Consider the following 22,868-nt stretch of genomic DNA (forward strand, 5'->3'; position numbering starts at 1 on the left):
GTTCTTACGCCAATTGGGCGCAACGACACTCACTAACATTTAACACTGTGAGGAACATTACACATTGTGGTAATTTTTATTTACACTTTTACATCTTTACATGTGAGTAAGGGGAGGGTAAGTGCATTATCCCTTGTCCTGAAGAAGGGGGCTTTGACCTCCGAAACATGTTGACTTTTAAAACAGTGGTTTGATACCCTAACACGTATCTATCATAACCACGCCCTGCACTTTTATTTTAATAATACCAGCCGGGGATTTAATAAAGTTTTTTTCTCCCACGTGCCAGGTATTTTTTAACCACTCACTTTTTCACCTCACCTCACTCACACTTTTGTAAAAAACACACACCCCCCACACATAGTTCACTTCAAGTGCTCCTGCGTATTCGCGAGTCGTAGCACGCCGCATCCCGTAGAGGGGTGCGAAGGCCCCGATGATGAAGCATGACACCAAGGGGCCTGTTGGTGTGTGAGGGGCATTTAAACAACACTGTGTGTTCCCCATCACTCTAGGGATCACTATCACTTTGAGTGGATTCCACTTTGTTTATGCGTATGACTAGGGAGACTGAATCCACTGACTCTCTCTCTCCCCCCTCCTGTTAAAATTTGTTTATAGCAGGTAAACAACAAGGAATGGTGAGAGAGGAGAATCCTGGGAACTAGCTTCTTTTCCCAAAATTCCTGCTGTTGCCTTAGCTCAGCATCCAGGGGCTTCAATACACATCCATAGCGCCGGTCAGTAGTTATGAGTGGCATACCTTTATTTAGCTGAATAGCCAGGAGACGCCTAATCAGCGATTGAAGTTGGTGACCTGACGGGAGGGGCTGGAAGCCTGACCTATGGTGCTACTTCTGTTAAGGAGCTAGCTCGGCTCACCCCAGAGAACATGATTATCTAAGGGGCAGCACAAGTCTAAAAGTCGCTACGTTGGGGCAAAGAAAATGAAAGAGGAAGGGAGCCCATTTGGGAAACCAGCAGCGCCTGAGGCAATAGAGGGTATGATGCTGATGGCGGTGCAATGAGAGGCAGCAGAGAGAGAACTGGAGTCCCTGTGCTTTGTTTAGCAGATGGATTTGTTAGCCTCCATAATTTATGCTCCTTTTGCCGACCTATAAAATACTGAGGCATGCCAGCGCTGCCAGGATGTGAGCATAACCCACAGGGTACATGGAGATTATCTCATCTAGCACATTAAACAGCTGTGCTGCCTCAGGAGCTACAGTGCTTTCATGAAAGGGATGTAAATCAGTCTCATCTTGTTATTGGATATCAGAATTTAGTGTGCAGGTCTCTTAAATTTGGCAACAAAATCATCTCTGTCCTTCATTTAAAAAGTGTATTCTCTAAAGCATCAAAGCCAAGTGGTGAGTGAAGGGAAAAGGGACAGGCAGCAGACAGAGGACAGGTGACACTGGTGTGGCAAAGGCATGGAATGGTTAGATACTAGGAAAGAGGTATATGATGTAATGATGGAGGGGTATGGAATGGTTGGAGACAAGGTAGGTTAAGAGCAAAGAAGTTTGGATGGACTGGAAAGCTGGGAAAGCCGGGGATGGACAGAAAGACTGTAGGTGTATGGCGATACTAGCAACCATTGGAGAACATGCATTTACAATGCAATAGGTCTCGCAATGACCTTTTTTTGAGCTATTGGTATTGAAAATGTTATTGTTTTTTTTCCCCATTAATCAAGTAATGGCGTTGTAAATGACAATGTCTTTTACCCCCTGTTGACCCCCGCAAAGCTTATCAGCATGTGCCCGTCACTGTTTGCTGCACACCCAACAAATCCGGGATGGCAGCTGTTTCTCCCGGTCGAGCTATTTCATGAAACTCGCTTAAAAGGCCATTAAGATTCTATTTTAAGTGCACGTTTACTGTATATTTGGACCAGTGGCTCAGCTATCAATAGTGCAGAGTGGAGGGGGCAATAAGGTGCGCACCTCATCCAAATAATAGCAGTTTGTTGTTATTTTATATTTTCTACTGCCAAACAAAGGAAATTTTCTGTACTTACGGTAGAACCTAAGACATACTCGCTGTGCTACGGGCACCAGTCACCTTGCCCTGCCCCTTATTTGCAGTTAAATTGCTCCCCCAATGTCTTGCTTGTGCCTCTGGTACCTGACACCCTTTCCCTTCCCTTGAAGGGTCCCCCCCTCTTCCAGCGAGTAAATGCAGCGGTTTAAGAACAGATGTCATGTTAACTACTAGGGGAGAGGCTGCAGCCGTGTATTCAGTTTCAGAATCAGGACACGCTTATGTCACCTAGAGGATGAGCGGTGTGTGCCACAGACTGGGGGTGGGCTGGGGAGTACAGGGGCAGATTAACTCCTGCGCAGCGCTGAAAACAATCAGAAAAGGTGGACACCATAAAAAAAAGAATGTGTGTGAATAAAAAGATCCAAAGTTTTAAGTCATGATAGATGGAGTATCTAGTGGTGATTGGCCTTAATGTCAATAACCAAAGCCCTCCTTACAGACACTAAATAAATGCTTAATTTTTGCGACTACAAACCACATCTGGAGCTGATTAAGTGATTAGAACAGACAGAAAAGGACCCTTCAACTCCCACAAATATGGATGGATGTTTTCGTGAGATGTATATTTGCAAATCTACAGTGTTTAAGATATCAGCGTACCGTGGTACGTTTTTCGTGATGATCCATTCCGTGCAGAGACTATAGCGGTGAGAACAGCTAGTAGTTGAGAGCGTGAAGGTGAGAGTTTAAATGATCACGCATACACTTTTATAATAAAGGTGGTCTGGTGTTCATCATTTATTTGACTAGCACCAAACACGTAGCTTCTGCACAGTGAAGTTGTACAGTACATGTGAATGCTGTATGTTTAATAGGAGAAGGTTAATCAGCATACAAAATATTCGGACAAAGTTTAAGGATTAATGGACATGTTCGCCTAAGAAGACGCGATATTCACTGATGTATTTTTTTAATCCATGTCCGATTCCCATTTGAGCACAAACGTGATCAATAAACAGAACTGACTCTTACCTGAAATGCCGTCCCAAAGTGCAAAGGTGCGAAAATTAAATAGAAGAGCCAAGAAAAATAAACAGTGCCCATTGTCGTTTTGGGATTCCGCACAGTTACGAGAGTTTCTTTGACAAGAGGCGCGCTAGGGAGCAAGAGCAACAAGTGCTCGCCATCTGTTTTCACTCAGCTACTTGTTTATAGTTGCATCACGCTTTCACTTTCACTTTCACTTTAAGTGAAAGCGCAATGCAAAAATAAACATGTGCTGAGTGAAAACAGATGAGGAAATAGCAACTTAAGGTATATTACAGGACAGGGAAGTGGCACACAGAGCAGTACCCGAAGCAGGAAACCTGATTAGTATCCTGATAAGGGTTTCACAGGCAGTCGGTATCAATATCTCAAAGAGAAAATAGTGCATTGAGGGGATTATCAGTGTCACAGAGCTGTACACTAACAGAAAGCTGCACCTAGAGAGAGGATTTTCAAGGATGCGATTGCATCCCGAGTGAAGCAGCACATTGAGATGAAAAACAGAACAGTATTTTGAGGGGGGAGCAGACTGACGCCTAAAGGCAGTAGAGACAGGGTGGTACCTAAGAAAGTGCGCTATCATAGACATTAGCACTCTGAGAAGGTAGATTAAACCGTATACCATGATAGGGATTTCTTGTGGAAGGGGCAGTACTCGAGAAATAACACCAGAGTGAGAGGGCAGCAACACCCTTGGAAAGGAGTACTAGAAACATGAACAATACACTGAGAGATAACAGAGAAATATGCACACCAAGAGAGGTTTTCACACGGAGCAGACAGCACCCCAAGATACAGCAGCACTATAAATATACAAAAAGTTAGCACTCTGCAAAAGATTTCCCAGAGAGTGCTCATCACTCATGAAATGAGAAACCTAAGGAGTCAGGCCCTTAAGGACAGGTGGGTAGGCTGAACCCTATCTGAATAAACAAAAACGTGAAAGTGCCTAGCCACCTACATTTATATCCAAACTTGAGGAATGTCGAAAACGCTAGCTGTCAAGTTCGACAAGGTACTTCTATTTATACCAGTTATTTCATAATTATTCAAAGTTTTTTTTCAAAAAAGAGTAATTAAAGGCAGACAAAAACAAAAATCTACATCACATATTTACACCACAATTTTACATTTATATCTACACAAATGTGTTCTCGACTTGACACATAAACAATCAAAATGAAAAAAGGTCAAAGAATGAACCCAGTATCTACATCAATTACGACCCACATAGAAACAATACATTTGTTCAGACAGGAAAAAATATATATACATGTGCATTAAAGACAGTGAATCTGTACAAGTGAAATTGACAAGTAAAACAACAATGAAAAATGAAAAAATGAAGGAGTCAAGTCAATCTATGACCGCTAATGCAACCAGCAGTTGCTGGTATAAAGGATTTAATCGCAATTACTCCTTTTTAACAAGCCGACGCGTTTCGAATCCAGGGAATGATTTCCTGGAATCTCATCAGGGCGCTGTCAGTCTATCTGTGGGGGGACAAAGAGAGTGAAAAAGGAATTTCAAACTTTAGGACTCTGGACTCGCCTCACTTCAAGTGACACTCAGAACAAAATGTAGACCTACCAAAATTTCAAGAAGAAATGGATTTGTGGGACAGAGGTCTGGCACACAGTCCTTTATCGTGCTGTGACCTTCTTTGTTATATATTTGCTTCCTGTTGCCGCGCAATTAAAGGGGTGGATGGGGGGAGCGGGGAATCCACCTAAAAAAATGAATGAAGCAGTAAAATAACTTCCATCGTTTAGCCATTAAAAAAGCGGATGTTCATTTTTTTTTTAGGTGGCTTTCCCGCTCCCCCCATCCACCCCTTTAATTGCGCTGCAACAGGAAGCAAACATATTACAAAGAAAGTCACAGAATGTCGAAAACGCTAGCTTGCCGAAATTGACAGCTAGCGTTTTCGACATTCCTCAAGTTTGGATATAAATGTAGGTGGCTAGGCACTTTCACATTTTTGTTCATCACTCATGAAAGGCAGCACCATGAGAGGATTTCCTTAGGTGGAGAAGTATCAAAGAGGCATTGGGCAGAGCTCAAAGTAACAGCAGCACCCCAAGAGTATGTGCGTTTTATTGAGGGACTGTGGGGAATCCAGAGGCAAAAACACCAGCCGAGGAGAGGGAGCATCCAAAGAGGTAGCAGCACGGTCAAAATGACAGGCCACCTTGAAAAAAATAGAGAATTCTAGCCTGATGAGGATGGATGTAGCAGCCACAGCAAGGGCAATATCCCTTTTCAGAGGGCAATGCCCTAAGAGACCACTGCACCATGAGTGTGACAGGAAAGCACATTCTGAAAACAAGAGAGCAGCAGTCCCGTGGTGGAAACAGAGAGAGAAAAAAATGGCACATTGAGAAAGTGGCACCCTAAGAGAAAGTGTGGGTAGCATAGTGAGGGAGAGAGGAGCCGGTCAGAGAGAGGAGGGGTCCGGCATACCCTGGAAGCATAATAGCACCAGTGTACAAGAGGAGAGGTACAATGGTAAACAAAAGGGTGGAAAACACCCTGAGGAGCAATTGTTAATGCTTAAAAATATAGATATGGGTCATTGGAAAGGTTGTGTTGGAGGCCATAAGTCTAACATTTTAAGGGTGGTTGCATTAAGGGAGGATTGGTAAAACACTGGGTAAAACATGCCTGCAGATAGATACTGTGTTACACAGATTCTTACAAACTACTCTAGTAGGGAATACTTTTGGTATTGGTTTCCCCATTGAATAAACCCTTAGGGTCGAAGATTTGCAATATAACAGTCCCTGTTTAACCTTCCTAATGAGTTTTACCATCAGTAATTTTAAATTTTATAGGTATTAGTAATTTTGCTGACTCTTTGCCTGATGCCTGCCTTGTGAGAACGTTTATGCTTGTTACGGTAGGTCTACGTTGATTTTGGTGAGGAGCTAATGATAAGGTTTTAAGAATGGTGATGAGCCAATTATAATGGGGCTTACAGCTGGGAAAGCACCGGGACCTGATGGGATCCCGCCAGACTTATATAATTCTGACCCCAGTTTTTGGGCACCAATATTGGAATCGGTCTTTAATGCGGCTACTAATATTGGCTGTCCGAAATCATGGGGGGTATCGACGATTGTTCCAGTTTTTAAGAAGGGGGACAAGGGTAGCCCCCATTGCTATAAACCTATTTCATTAACTGATTCCATGGTCAAAATAGTGGGTAGAATTCTCCTGCGGAGGCTCTCTGACTGGGCGCTGGAAAACAGCATTATGTCCATCTCCCAGTATGGCTTCTGCAGTGGCCGTTCTACCATTACACAGTGCCTTAACCTCTTTCTAATATTAAGTAAGTATACCGTCACCCAAAAGGGTACTGTGCACCTTGCTTCATGGATTTGTCATCAGCTTTCAACTGTGTTAACAGGAGAAAGCTGTGGCAGTCCATGAGGGACAAGGGTGTTGACAGTGGGATTGTAAACTTCCTTGCGGATCTACATAGTAACACCAGTGCTAATGTTAGGTACTCCCAAAAGCTGTGTGTAACTGATAATTTTAATATAGGGAAGGGCGTGCGTCAAGGATGCATTATTGCCCCTTTTCTTTTTAACTTTTACATTAATGATCTTGATAGTGTTCTGCAGAAAGTTAAAGCTGACTGTCCCAGAGTCGGCAGGCGAGGAATTCCTGTTCTTTTATATGCAGATGATGCAGTTTTAATCTCCAGAACTGAGAGAGGTCTGCAAGCTCTACTAAATGCTTTTAAGAATTTTATGACAGATAGAGACCTCTTGGTCAACAATTCTAAATCCTTTATTATGCATGTTGGCAAACAACCAAAAAGGAACTTCGTATTTAAATTAGATAATGTAGTAATCCCTATCACAAAAACATTTACGTATCTTGGGGTCTCTTTTGACTCCAAACTTAGCTGGGGCCCACACCTTGATAAAAAGAAAAAGGAATTGGTAAGGGTAAATGCTACTATTATTAACTTTGCATCAAAACTGGGGAAAAAAACAAATAATGCCATGTTAAAAATTTATAATGCACAATCAGTGGCAACTATTGTTTATGGTAGTGAAATATGGGGCTATGTGGCCGGTGAACAACTACAGACTGCTGAAAACTCTTTTATGAAACGCCTTGTGTGTGTTCCAGCAGCCACATCCAACCTTGTAGTACACGAAGAGCTAGGGTCGCAATATCTCGGTGACATTTTCTCAATACGTCCGCTGACTTGCTGGTTAAAACTGTGGGTGAACCCAGACATACCACTGACCCACCTGATTATGAGAGATTACTTGTCTCAGGATAATGCAATGGGTACACCCTGGTTAAAATATTTGAAATTAAACTTTTTAAAACTTTGTCGCTTGGACTTGTTCGAGCACCCGAGCGGGATAGTGAAGGGTGATGTGGATGCAGTTAAGCGAGCTTTCTGTTTGGATAGAAAACTTAAAAGAGAAGGTGTTGAGCTCCTGAAACCAAGTGTAAGAAGATTTGTTATGATAAAAACAGGAGATATGATGGAGCCCTATCTGATGGGATCGCTGACTTCCCACGAGAAGTTCCTGCTAACGAGGTTCAGATTAAACCTTTTTCATCATCTGCTGTTTAGACCTAAAAATGTTGCTTTTATTAAACCTACAGCTCCCTGTGGCTGCGACGGCATGTCTCCAAAGGATATGCTGCATTTTATTTTTTTATGCAAATTTTATGAATATCCCAGCAAACGCTATCTGGTCAATCTTTTAAAGAAACTTAATTTTAATCAAATAAGACCAGCATTATTGTATTTGCAGCTTTTGCACAGAGACAGTATCCTTCAAGTTACCGAATTTTTAAAATTGTCCATTAAGATGAGAAATTTTTGGACCAATGATGGCATCTTTGTTGATTTGACTACCTGCACTAAATGAATTTACTATGTATGAATTTTGCTGTACCCTGCACTTTTTGCACTATTTGCTCATGTATTATGATCATTGTGTGTTTAATATGTTTTAAATTGTTAATACTGTAAATGCACTTTTATGGTTTGAATCAAAACCGAATAAAGTCTTTTTGACTTGACTTGACTTGACTTGAGGTATTTGTAATTTTGTTGACTCTTTGCCTGATGCCTGCCTTGTGAGAACGTTTATGCTTGTTATGGTAGGTCTACGTTGATTTTGGTGAGGAGCTAATGATAAGGTTTTAAGAATGGTGATGAGCCAATTATAGGGTTTTAAGGTTGATTACATTTTTCTTAATGAGCCAATGTCTAATGCCAGTGGTTCCATTTGTTTATTATGAAAAATTACTACAGGTGTAGTTGGCCTGACTTATTGAGAGAATCACACGTTAAAGCCAATAGGCCTTTATGGGTGGCTTCTTATTACACTGTGTTAAAGCCTGTAACACTGTTTTTTTTGTTACATTAAATCTCCGGATTAATGTAATAAGACAAGATTTTGGTGTTGGTTATTTCCTTAAACAAACCCTTAAAGATCTGCACTGGGATAATCCTTGCAAGACCATATTAGGGGGACAAAACAGGTGTCGTTTTCTGCTAGGTCCTTACCAGCATTTAGCATTTAGCGAGGCAGTCCTACAGAACAGCAGAAGGGTACGTGGGTAAATGCAAGAACGACTCAGTGGTAAATTAATGGACATATTCTCAGTTCTTAACAGATTAGCTATGTGGATGGCCCTGCCCCCATTGCTTGGTATGTTAACTCCACCTCCACCTTATCCGTTGGTGTGTTAGCCCCGTCCTATTCCTTGGTGTATTAACCCCCTCCCCCGCCGAAGTTCAAGTCTAGTTGCACTCCTGCAGTGAACCACTAGCACTCGCCTGTACAGCGGAGAAGATCAGTTTATTCTTGATTGTTAGCTAGTATAACACCTCCAATTTCTCACATGACCATCTATAGTGGGGAGGTGGAAGGGATGTAGGGGTGTTGCATGCTGATATCTATACCAACTCCCATGTAGAAATAACCTTGCTGAAGAGACTATTACAGGAAATGTCACAATCACCAAGGATTAAAGCCCTAAAATAACCAGGAGACATCTGATAGACATGACTGGGAAGGAAGTTATAAACAGTCCACATGATGGGGAAGACGTGACGAAATCTAAATGTAAGTGGTGATGCGTCCCTTTTTCCAGTTATCAGTGTCACTGTTAATAAAAAGACAAAAAGATGCAACTTCCATTGGAGATAAAGTTCACAGTAATTTGGGGACAATAAGGAGCATCAATGCACAGACTGCTCCCCAACAGCGGAAATCAACAGTTAGTCATTGGAAGACCACTCTTAGGGGAAAGGAGAAACAGAGAATATTTGGGCCACAAAACTTCCATCATGCCCCATCAATGGGTATGAATATGATATATCACATCTATTCTATACTACTATTATAAAGAGAGAACTGTGTCCTTTGAGCCAGGTAAACTCGAAAAGTACACCACCAATCGCAACACCCAATACAGCGTTGGAAAGGGGGGGTCCAGTAGGTGGACATAGGCTATAAAAAATAAATAAACGTTATTTAAAAAATAAACAATTAAAAAAAGTAGTCCCTAAGAAGTAGCGCCGGTCGTGTGTGCTAACAACGTGCGTGCTGACATCATCGGAGGACAGAAACGCGAGGAGGAGCGGACAACAGCGCGGGGAGGAGCGGAAAACTTAGCCAGACTGGAGGGAATGAGGTACGTGAACCGCGGAGAAGAGCGGTGAAGTAAGGCGGACTGGAGCGGAATGGAGGACAACAGCGCATGGAGGAGCGGAGAACTAAGCAAGACTGCAGCGCCATGAGGTATGTGAAACGCAGGGAGGAGCGGTGAAGTACGCGGGGAGGAGCGGTAAGTGAGGCGGAATGGAGCGGGATAGCGGACTGCAGCGGGCGTGTAGACTGGCTTGGTGTAGTGGGGGCGGTGAAGTGAGGCGGACTGGATCGGGATAGCAAAATAAATGATAGGTTTTAAAACGGCTTTCACATTTGGTGCAGACACTTAAATGAGAGTAGTGGGGGGCGGTGAAGTAAGGTGGACTGGAGCGGGGGCCTGGGTTTGTGCGACTGGGAGCAAGCGCTGAGGTAAGATGCAGGCAAGCCTGAAATGCTGCCCCCAGCCCCCTTCTGCCCCGGGCAACGCTGGGGCGGGCTGCTAGAATGTAATATAAGAGGCCCCAGAAACTATTTTGAAATCAGTTTCCAGTTTTGGTCAGCATCAGAGATCAGTTATAATCCTTGCCTAAGACATGTAACAAGGAAAGTGACCATAACTGACCCCATAACTATGAAAGTGAGTACTTTTACTGGGTATGTTCCATTTAATTATGGCAACCTATCCTATACACCAGTTACATATCACCAAAATGTTAAAGAGGAAACATATAAAGTCTACATTAGGTACACTTCCTCCTCATGGAATTTATTTCTCTGCCCTTTCTAATAGTTAATACTTTGAAGGTCTGGTTCTCTCTTCATCGGAATAATGCTGCAATCATATAATTAGAAATGTATGAGAACATTCATTGCTTTCAATATATTCTCCTATTGTACTGTATTGGATTGTTAGGCTGTTTGAAAGATTGGATAATGAAGAGTGGTGCCAATCTGTATCAAAGAGATCTAGTATGGTGGTAGCCACAGAGCTCCCACCTGGCTGTTTTTTTTTTGGTTTGTACATGTCTTGTTGCGAACTGGGAAATCTTGATCCAAGGTTCCAGAATTGCTCTTCCATATCTGGGATATCTAATCCCATGAACCTTCACATCCAAGCGGAAGACAAGAGCAAAGGGGAAAGCCCAGCTGTATTTGGTTTCCCTATTCCGTGCTCTCTTATTACAATTCGGAGGGCCCCCATGTAAGTGTAGACATTAACAGGTTCCATAACAGCTGAATTTCGCAGTATTCAAAGTTGCTAATGACTGGGTGTCTGGCTTCATGCAGTATTTTCATTTTTAAAGCTGAATGAGTCAATTTTTCCAGGGCATCCTTTTGCCGAGACACAGTGGGGAATTAAGGTGCACCTACTCTAAGAGCTCTAATGATATTACTATAGTACACTTCCACTCCACTATATTGGAATAGCCTAAAGTGGGCAGCCTCTATATAATTTCACTCAACGGATTCTTTCCCATTTTCTTTTTTTAAGGTAACAGGGTGAGTTGGGAGAAGAAAAAGTGGAATCTCTGCATGACTCTTCTGTCCTGCTCAGTTCTCTTTCATGGCCTAAAACCCTGGGTGGTTCAGTCTGGCACCACTGTGACATTACTCCTAAAAGTCTAGCACTATCCTTATTGTATTTCGCCTCCCTTCTCTACTGTGTCAATCCCTTCAGACACAGCCCTCTTTTTATCAGCCATCTGTAAACATTGCCCTTTTTGTCTGCCCCCATCCTTCCCTGCTATATACTATTCTGCAATGCCCCCCACCAGCTCTGTCTTGCCAGTGGGGGCAATACTGATGTTCACTGGTTCTCACACCCTCATTTGGTACCATGTTATCTTCTCTGTACTTCTGTCATCTTCTCCCAGTTTTCCAATAACATAACATAAAATGTGTATTTGTAAAGCACACGTTAACCCGGAGGTATGTTGGAGCTGAATAACAGATGTTTATTGTTACCCAACTCAATGGTACTCATTTTATCAACCCCCGATGGCTGAAAGGCTGAGTTAACCTGCTAGTATTAGAACCTGTGACCATGATATCGAACAGAGGCCCTTACTGTGGACGCATTAGTCCACTAATCCACAAGCCACCTGACCTGCCCCTAAGATGGCAATCAGAAAAGGCAAAGATAGGAGAGCATTCATGCAAGTTAGATTTGGAGTGCATCTTTTGTAATGAAAATTGTAATAATACACTTCATGTACTATTAGTTATGATAAGCAATAAATAATCTCAAACATGAATAAGGCCCCTTGATGTTGACATATTTCTTTATAAAAGCAAACAGAAATTGATGAAGGACTATGGAAATCTTTCTTACCTTCCTCTTATAGAGACTGGTCTGTAAAATGCAGTAAGAGACACTGGACATTCATATGCCATTTTATCTTTGATATCTACAAATGAGATGAAACACGGCAGCTGGAGACGAGTGACCAAAATCTGATACACCTACACAAAAAATGAGGCGTTTAAAAAGCATACCAGTGAAGGTTCAAATCCATGATAACAAATATGGCCTGTTCCCTCTTAGTAAAATTAAACAAGATTTTTTGTTGTTGAAACTTCTTTATTTAGCAACATGTTGCAGAAACAACATTACATTAACATCATGTAAATACGTAGGTGCAAGAAGATAATTGTACAGTATTATTGCTGTATTGTAAAGGTCAAAGTCAGACACATCAATTAAGGAACATGGTGTGCAATCCTCCCGTAAAGACAAATGGAAAATGGGTTATTAACGGAAACAAAATTGAGGAGGTCAAACTCTACGTATACCTAGGAGTGAAAATAGATGCAAATTCCTCCTTCGTTTACCAGAAGAAGGCGATTAGGGTGAAAGCGCAGGCCCTTAATTACGGCTTCTCGTCACTGGCCAGATCTACTAAAGGTCACGATCTAAAGTCCATGGGATCAGTTCTAAAAGCCAAACTTTTGCCAACCCTTGCATATGGAATGGAGATTATGTTGGGTGATAATGCTCTTTTGTTAGAAAAACTGATGATAAGAGCATATAAACACATTTTTAGGCTCCCCTAGTTGGCTTCTCCGGCGCAAATCCGGCTAGAATTTCTGCTTACAAAACATGCACTCGCTAGGCTGGTGGCGTTTGTAAAGCTGTGTTATAACGTGCGAGCAGCAGCAGAAAAAACTTTGGCAAATCTAGTCTGGACTGAAATTAACTTGCAAAGGGGCAACTGTGCTTACAAGACATTTTTAGAAAACAGCATGAAGGCGCTTGATCTGGGTGACCTTTGGAACTCTAATATCTCTAGGCAAATTTTTAAGACGCTCGTAAATAAATCTAAAAAATTGCAAAGTTGGATGGCAGACAAAGATACCCTGTCAAAACGTTGCCACGGGTGGCTGGTGTTGAAATCATATTCCACTTTAAGGGAATCAGCCTTGCTAGCTGCGCCTTACCACCGGAAGATCAAACAGTCGTTTTTGGCCCTAAGATTTGGAGAAATACCCACACTAGACTTCATGCCAAAATGGAGGATGTCTGGTCAAAGTGAAGACCAGTCTTGCCGTCAATGAAACCAGTGGCCTGAATCTCTGCTTTCCATCGTCTGTGTTTGTTCAACAAAGAGTTCTATTAAGACGGGAGTTCCTTGAATGGGGAATTAGGTCCTGCAGGCATGCACTGGTGGAGTCCATGGACCCAATCAACACCATGCTGAACATTAGACTGACTCAGTTATTGATCTGTTTTAAAAAAATGATCAGCTAACAGGATATGTGATGTGTAATCTGGAGGTGGTCCCTGAATGTAATCCTAAATTGTGATAACTCAGAAACCCTTAATGTTAACCAAGCACGCACAGTAATTGGGAAGGACGGGCTGCTAGGGACTAAAACTTGAAGTTCCCTATCCCATTAGACTCAGATAATTACTTTATCTATTTTTGTATTATTAATGATGTGAATATTTGTATAATTGTTTTTTATAGCGGGTTTCATAGTCCTTCTGGCACCGTATTCATACCTTTTTTAGTAGTGCTTATAGGCATTTTAATTATATATATTATTGTACTTGAGGGACATTTTAGTTATCTGTGCAAAAAGCTTGCCTTTTTATACATTAGGGTAACAAAAGATTTCTGTTTAGTCACTTTTTTTCTAACATAGATTAGTGTTGGTATCCTGACTAAAATTTCTAGTAAGTAAATTTGAAGAAAGCAAATGGTGTGTAGCGTGAAGAGTCGAGGTTATACTAGCTGTATGACATACCTGTTTTATATCCATTCTACTTTTTATTCGTTATGTACTTCTTAACTGTGTGATTTTGTTTATGGTTTTAATTGACTAATAAACTAAACTAAACACAATTAAGGAACAGTTCTACACATAGCAGGTTCAAATCCAAATATTAATCAGTATAAAAACATTGGAACAACTGGGAGATGCAGCTCATAGGCAACTCAACAAAAAGGGGGGGGGGGGTGTTGAGTCATGGGCGATCTATCACATCTTTAAGCTTCAGAATCAGCATCCTCATCACTAAGATCACCCACGGGGTCAGACAACAATCCTCACAGTGTCATCCACACTTCCACATTCTCCTGAAGCTTCTTGTCTGTTCTAATACTCTTCATATATATCTCCTCTGTGCATGACCATTCCATCACATTCTTCGCACAGCACTCCAGCAATAGGGCTAGCTGCCCCATCCACACAATCACGACACACCTCTTAGCCAGCACCAGAGCAAATTGTAGGAATTTGTAATCCATTTTCCTGCCTTGGGTCTCACCATATTACCGAACAAGCAGGACTGGGGCATGAGGACACCGTGTAGCACTGTGGTTCGCATAATAATCTCCACTACAGAGTCCAGTAGGCATGTATCAAGGGGCAAGCCAAGTTTATAGGTCCGCCCCACACAACTGCAATGGGTACAGGAAGAAGGTCAATCTCCCCATTCCACAGATTATCATCACCCCCTCTCCCCCCGGGATGCCCGACACTGGAGGGGCCGTCAGGAAGGTCTCCTAGGTGTGTCAAGCAAACTCAGCCAGGCCAGCATATTGTGAGAAGTGGTCGGCACCCACACCAAATTCAGTCTGGGCATCCTCAAAGGAGATAAAGTCACGCACCCACGGACCCTTCACCTGCCAAGCCTGCAAATTCAACTGCCTCCGAACCGGCACCGCACCCGCCAAGCCGAGCGCCAGCAACAACCACCTCAAGTGCATCCTGCTCAACACCCGCTCCGTCCACAGGCACGCCGTCGAACTCTGGAACCTCCTCGACACAACATCACCAGACGTCGCCTTCCTCACAGAAACCTGGATGAACGCCTCCTCAGCCCCCGACATCGCCATAGCCATTCCAGAGGGCTACAAGATCACCCGGAGGGACCGCGTCAACCAAACCGGAGGAGGCATCACCATCGTCCACAGAAACACTATCCGCTTCTCGACCAATGACACCCTCACCGCCGCCGAGCACCTTCACTTCAAGATACACACCGACCCCAAGGCCACCCTCAGAGGCACCATCATCTACAGACCCCCGGGACCACGCACACAATTCAGCGAAGCCATTGCAGACTTTGTCAGTCCACACACCCTCACTTCCTCAGACTACATCCTCCTGGGAGACCTCAACTTCCACCTAGAGAACAACAAGGACTGCAACACAACTGCCCTACTCGGACTCAAGCAACTGGTGAACACCCCCACCCACTACGCCGGCCAGACGCTCGACCCCATCTTCTCCTCCAGCAAGCACATCTCCTTCAGCCACTCCACCGGACTACACTGGACAGATCACAGCTGGGTCCACTTCAACTTCAGGAAAACCACGACCCACGACCACCTGCAACAGGTTCCCCGCAGAAGTTGGAGCAAGATCAACGCTGACCAGCTTACCACCACCCTCAGCCAGAACCCGCCCACCAACACGACGGACCCCAACGAAGCAGCCCGCAACCTCACACAGTGGCTCACCAACTGCGCCGACGAACTCGCACCACTGAAGATTCCGGCCAGAAGACCCTGCAGCAGGAAAGCCTCGTGGTTCACCAATGACCTCAAAAACTCCAAGAAAACCTGCCGCACCCTTGAGAAAGCCTGGCGCCATGACCAACAGCAGAAAACATGACAGCCCTCAAGAACGCCACCCGCAAACACCACCAGCTGATCCGCACCACCAAGAAGACAACATTCAAAGAACGACTGGACAACAACACCCACAACAGCAAGGAACTCTTCTGCATAGTTAAAGAGCTCTCCAACCCCAGCGCCGGCAACAACGACATCACACCCTTGCAAGACCTCTGCGACTCACTCGCCTCGTTCTTCCACCGTAAGATCGCCGACATACACAAAAGCTTCGGCTCGCTGACCTCGCACCCAATCACTGATCCAGCGCCCCCCACCACCACCCTCTGCACCCGGACCCCTGTCAGCACCGAAGACACCACCCGACTGATGAACACCATCCACTCCGGCTCCCCTACCGACCCCTGCCCACACCACATCTTCAACAAAGCCGACTCCATCATCGCACCCCAACTCTGGAACATCATCAACAGCTCCTTCGCATCCGCCACCTTCCCGGAGAGCTGGAAACATGCCGAGCTGAGTGCCCTCCTGAAGAAACCTACCGCGGACCCTACGGACCTCAAGAACTTCCACCCCATCTCTCTCCTCCCCTTTCCAGCCAAAGTCATCGAGAAGACCGTCAACAGACAACTCTCCGCCTTCCTCGAGACCAACGGATCCCTCGACCCCTCACAGTTCGGTTTCCGAGCAAACCACAGCACCAAGACCGCCCTCATCGCAAACCACCGACGACATCAGGTCCCTGCTCAATAATGGGGAAACCGCCCCCCTCATCCTCCTGGACCTCTCAGCAGCCTTCGACACCGTATGCCACCGCACCCTGATACAGTGCCTCAGCAACACCGGACCCCAAGGACCGGCCCTGGAGTGGATCATCTCGTTCCTCGCCGGAAGAACCCAGAGAGTCCGCCTCCCACCGTTCCGATCCGCGGCCACCGAAGTCATCTGCGGCGTTCCGCAAGGATCCTCACTCAGCCCCATCCTCTTCAACGTCTACATGAGCCCTCTTGCAGTCATCGTTCGCCAACACAACCTGAATGAAAGACGTTGCAGAATGGATGAAGATCAGCCGCCTGAAACTGAACTCAGACAAAATGGAAGTCCTCATCCTTGGACCATCCCCCTCTGCCTGGGACGACTCCTGGTGGCCCCCTGCCCTGGGCACCGCACCCAAGCCAACGGACCATGCAAGGAACCTGGGATTCATCCTGGACTTCTCCCTCACGCTGACCAAGCAAGTCAACGCCGTCTTGTCCTCCTGCTTCAACACCCTGCGCATGCTCCGAAAGATCTTCCAATGGATCCCCACTGAAACCAGGAAGACGGTCACCTAGGCCCTTGCCACCAGCCGTCTGGACTACAGGAACACCCTCTACGCTGGCACCACAGCCAAAATCCAGAAAAGACTCCAGCGCATACAGAACGCCTCTGCACGACTCATCCTGAACATCCCTCGCCACAGCCACATTTCTGCTCACCTGAAAGACTTGCACTGGCTCCCCATCAGCAAGAGGATCACATTCAGACTCCTCACCCACGCACACAAGGCTCTCCACGACACCGGCCCGAAGTACCTCAACAACCGCCTCACATTCTACACACCCACTCGCCAGCTCCTATCTGCCAGCCTCGCCCTCGCCTCCGTCCCACGAATTCGCAAATCCACCGTTGGAGGAAGAACCTTCTCCTACCTGGCGGCCAAGACATGGAACTCCCTCCCCACTCACCTACGGCTGACCCCGGACCATCTCACCTTCAGGAAACAACTCAAGACCTGGCTGTTCGAGCAGTAGCGACCCCCCCTCTCAGCACCTTGAGACCCTTGCGGTAAGTAGGCGCTATACAAATTTTGTTGATTGATTGATTGATTGATAAAGGAATCACCAGGGTAGAGGTCTCCCCCGTTATCACAACCCCCCTCCCGCCACGCTTGATAAGTCACATTGTGTTGAATCGGGGTGAGTATACATAATTTCAATTCCCTATGAAAGGGTGGTCTACGCAGCACTACGTTTAGTAATTGCTGCCACACTCTGGTCGTCTGCCTGACCACATAGGGTCGGTTTGCTGTCACCCTTAAGCTCTCAATAATACCGATAAGTCCTCAGCACCCACAGTCCATGCCAACAGACGTTTTTCCATATTACTGTCTTCCGCCAACCATCTAGCCGCTGATCATTGTGTCAGTAGCAGTTAACCAAGAGGTCAAAGCAGTTCAATTTCATGACTGCCTGTTCCACATAGGCAAATGGATGCGGAACAATTGCTTAAAATTGAATTCCTTAAAAACTGAGGTTCTGTTGTTTGGTAATAACCTCTCCTTTTGGTCTCCTGACTGGTGGCCTCAGTAACTCAGCCCACTCCAAGTAGCAAAGTAAAAAACTTGGGAGTAATCTTTGACACTAAACTATCCTTTGACGGTCAGATAAATCATATCACATCTTCCTGTTTTCTCATTTTGAAAATTCTTAGAAAAGTCCTGCCCTATGAATGACCTTGCAAAAACTTCAGTTACAGCTCTTGTTCCCTCCTAATTGGATTACTTCAATGCGCTTTTCACCAATATTAAAAAACGCTTTCTGAATAAGCTGCAAACGCTGCAAAACGCAGCGGCACGATTAATGCTGGACATTATTTGACAAAAATCTGCATCCCAAGCACTGGTCCAGCTACACTGGCTTCTCGGTAGAAAATACATCCAGTTCAAGGCTCTCTGCATAGCCTTCAAATCCGTACCAGGCCTTGGTCCAGCTTATCTGATACAACGCTTTCAAAGGCACATCCTAATACGATCTCTTTGTTCCGCCACCAGTGGAAACCTCATAGTTCCTAAATTCAAACAAGTCAACTGGGGTGGGAGGAGCTTCATAACCTGCACATGGAGGATGGGGAACTCGCCGGCCCAGAACTCAAGAATAAAACCAATTTATTGGAATTCAGTAAACATTTAAAAACCTGGCTATTCACTAATAAGCCCACTTTCTCTTGACTTCTTAAACAAACAATATCTTTCGGCCAGGTACAGCACCTACATACCTTCGGGTAAGAGTTGAGCTTTAGAAATCCTATTTTCATTTAATTTCATGCTGCATCATGGCTGTCAAGTAATAGAGCTCCAACCTCAGTGCTTCTAACGCTCCATCCTCTTAGCTACTCATCAAAGTGGTCCTTTCCACCCTGCTACGTTTGCCCGCCTATATCAGTGATGGAAGCAGGGTGTCTAATTTCCAGATAACCCATGCAGGAAGGGGCAAAAGGAGTGCTGTATGAAATATAAGCAGGGCGGGAGAAGCATCATTTTAAAAACAGCAATCCTGCCCATGAGGGACAGTGGCAGGTTTTTTTCCAGAATGTTTCCGAGAACCACAGGGAGTCCATCACTCGGCACATCTTACATTGCATTTGGACTTTCTTTGAGTGAGCAACTTTTATTCCCAAATAGCGGAATCTAGCCAGTTCCCACCAGAAGCCTAAGTCTGGAAGGTTCTTCATTGGGGGTTCCCACGACTGCCGCTAGAAGGAACAACGACTTCCTCCTGTTCAAACGTAACCCTGAGACTGCATCAAAATCATCAAGAATGCGCAGGAGCTCTCCCATCATCTCCCGTGGTGCACTGAGATAAAATAATATGTTGTCTGCTTAAAGCGATACTAGATGATTAGTGCCACTTACCTTTATACCCCATTGGACCGTGATTGCCAGGGGCTCCAATGCCAGAGTGAACAACAAGGGTGACAGCGGGCAACACTGTTGAGAGCCCCTTCACAGTTCCCAGTAGTTTGAGCACTAACTTGACATTTGCACTTGGGTTTGTATAAAGTAATGGGAGCCAGGCAGGGAATTTCAATCCAAACTCTCCCCTCATCCACCAAGCCCTCCATTGTGGTAGCCTAGGGTGTGGCATATGCCATGGAACGTTTAACCACGATCCTTACGGACAGGATGTATACATTTGGGCGTATTTGGTTACCTTTCAAGACCTACTTCAAGAGGGATAGGGTATGGGTGAACCCAACTACATCAAGCCCGACTGGGGGGACTTTCATTGTCAAGCAGCGAGTCGGGGGGGGGGGGGGGGAGGGGGGGAATGCAAATTAGTTTCTAAGATGTACACCTGATAACATGACTCATGCGCAACTATGATCTGCCTGCTTAATGTTCCCATATTCCTTCTTATAACTGTACTGTAAGACATTGTTTGTTGCTCAGGTTGCCAATGTGATGGTATTATGTTTATCTTTGTTCTCCTTTTTAGGTCTCGCAGCTGGCGACGCAGCGTGAAGCCCTGTCGCCAGCGAGATCTATAGTCGTCGACTATGCTTTCAAGGGCTTGCAAGGGCGACAGGAGAAGGGCACGCGCAGGCTGCAGGCCTGATCGTATATGTGGACGCGCGCATTCACCAGGTACAGTTACGCGCTGTGCCTATCTCCTGTCTCCCTTGCAAACCTCCTGCAGTTACTTTCACTTTCCCTCCCCCCCTGCGCCGTCGGCTCCACGCCAGTCAACGTGCACGCACCGAAGTGCTCCTTTCGGCTATCACAGCACACCAGCACCGAACCGACCAAGCCCTCCCCCCCCCCCCCCGCAAAGAGGAAACGTGGGCACCCAGAAAGCTCCAGAAATAAACGTGGACACTGTGCCTTTATCGGCACAACCACTTACTGCCTGCTCAGTTGTGCACCCCATCATAAAGAGCTCAGCCACCCCCTGCAAAAACGCAAACAAACGGAGAATCCCCCACTCACCGTTCTACGGGGGGAACTCCTCTTCTGCCAGCACGATGCGGGGCTCTCCCCTTAGTCATGGGAGGCCTGCACTGCTATCTGCCACTCTTCCCCCGGGTCCCTCCTGAGATCCAGGACTTCAGCTCCCGCAGCTCCCGCAGTTACACGCGCCGCCACTGGGCACAAGCCGCAGGTACCGCGCATGCGCGAGCCCTCTCAGGTCTCCCCTTTCTCTGCTCCGATGTATCTTGTTTAACCCCCTATTTCTAGCTTGTTGATCTACCGTTTGCCTTACTTTTGATTTCATTTTGCTGACTAGACATGCACTTCTGGAACACAATCTATTCTTTCTCTCATCACCCCTTGCTTACAATTATTCAGAGAAACGTTTACAAGCGCCAAATCTCTCTCGGGCCATTTTTTCAGTAATTATGCAGTTAGTTAGACGTCCTGTGCACAAACCCAGATACTATTTAGGTATCCTTGGCCGCGGTGGCAACCAAAGCCAGAGATGATGGGTGGATTCTTATTTTACTAAGTATTTATGAAAGCCTTTCTTTGTAATCGACCACGCTGACTAGACATTGACGTTTATTCTGCACCTGACTCAACCTTTACAACTTCCCCAAAACCCAGAACCTGAGCACTGCTAACCTCCCACTCTTATTATCTCAGACCCAGCGCCACGCCCCATGCACTAGAGTGGGAGACAGGCAGCGGCAGAGGATGCATCAGCAGAGAGGAGCTGTGACTGCGGCACGGAGAACATGCATGTCTTTTGGTCATTGTAGTGGAAACTACGCTAGAAGCCTGCTGCGCTTTCCCGCCCTCGCCGGGTACAATTAATCTCCACAGAGTGCACATAATAGGCCACGGCTAAGAAATCCCGTAATTATTTTAATGTGAAAGCTGAAGAGGTCGGTGCCCTCGGAGCATTTGCTGGAAAAGCTGCTCCCTCATACGGTCCTTGGTCTCCTGCGGGGCCTCCCCGGGGAGCGCGTACTCGCTCTTAGTGGAGACGTGCTCTTCCACGGAGATCCCGCGCTCTCCGCACCTGGGACTGCTCATTCCCCCGTCGCTCGGTGAGAGCTGGCATGAAGGGAGTGGCTGGTGAAATTGCTTGTTCTTTTATCTTCTGCTGAACCCACCTTGAAATCCCTTTTGTCTTCCTTCTAAAACCTATTTATTAAATGTTTCATAATTTTTATTATTATTGATATGCTTTCCCTGGTTCAAGCAGTGACTAGTAGCTTCCATAGAATTAAATTTCACTAAGCAACTGATTAGAAATCTTTCCGCTATAGACATCACTTACCTTAGAACTTATCAAGATTATTCCACAAATTGACACAATAAGGTGAGAATATAAATTATTTTGAAATATTAAAATACTGCAACAAAAGGAATCTGAATGTTAGTGGGCAAAACACCATCATTCATCATTAGGAGTTATAATGTAACAACAGCAACATGCCAGCTACGCACTGTAGAGGAAATAATGGCCACGGCCTGATTCGAGGTAAATACCCAGGAAGGCTCTGCCTTCATTTTAGTTTTGGCGGAAGAGCCAAGTCCAGTTTTGCCTGTAAAAGACTGGTCTCATTCGCCCACAGTATTCCAACCCTTATTTACAATTTCATATTTAACTGTGGTGAAAGCAGTGGCTTGGTTATTTCTCCGGCTCTGGGAAAGGGGTCTTATCTCCGTCTCATCCTTGTATGAAAGTTCTATGATTTGTCCGCCTCCAATGCAAGCTGTGTCTCAAAAAATCACGAGGTTACCACTGGATAACGAAGGACAGCTTAACTATATGGAGGTAATGGCTTATGGTAGGCTAAAAAATGAGCTCTTTCACTTAATTGATTTTCTTCCTATACTTAACCATATTCATTTTTGGACGAATGCCAAAAGTACCTACCATGTGCTTCATCATAAGAAAAGAAGTCCATGACTATTACTGAAATTAAAGTCACAGTAACTCTTTCATTTCCCTTTAGCCTTAAGGTGCAGCATTTTTGTTTCCATTAGTTTTCATGGGGTTTTCTTCTTAAGAACACCAGGCATTAATAGTCACTATTCTACATGCAATTCAAAATATCACTTGGAATAGAGTAATGGCGTAAATGCGAGTCTTCCTATTTATTTAGTTTAGGGTTCCCTAGCCTGCACAGGGAAAGAGATGCTGGTAAGACCACAGTGACAACTCCTGCTTTTCCCACTGTATTTGCATTAGCCAAGCTCACAGATTTACGGATCATGATAAACATGTAGTAGGCTATAAACCAAATGGTACTCTCAGACAAGTGTTCCCTTTTTTGCCTTCCAGAGTTTGCTGTTCCCTTGAACTTACTGGCCATTTTATGTTAAAAAAAATAACTAGGA

At 45.0% G+C, this 22,868-nt stretch overlaps 1 protein-coding gene across 1 annotated transcript in view; it reads right to left on the bottom strand.

The window, feature by feature from the left end:
- Positions 1-22,868, bottom strand: part of LOC147708987 (uncharacterized) — a 540,404-nt gene that overhangs the window by 430,631 nt on the left and 86,905 nt on the right. Inside the window, exon 4 of the mRNA XM_086927584.1 lies at positions 12,007-12,137. Coding sequence (XP_086783710.1) covers positions 12,007-12,137 — 131 coding nt within the window. The remainder of the gene's footprint in view (positions 1-12,006; positions 12,138-22,868) is intronic.

This window comes from Lissotriton vulgaris, chromosome 6 (genome assembly GCF_964263255.1).
Source record: "Lissotriton vulgaris chromosome 6, aLisVul1.2, whole genome shotgun sequence".
In the NCBI taxonomy this organism is placed as follows: Eukaryota; Metazoa; Chordata; class Amphibia; order Caudata; family Salamandridae; genus Lissotriton; species Lissotriton vulgaris.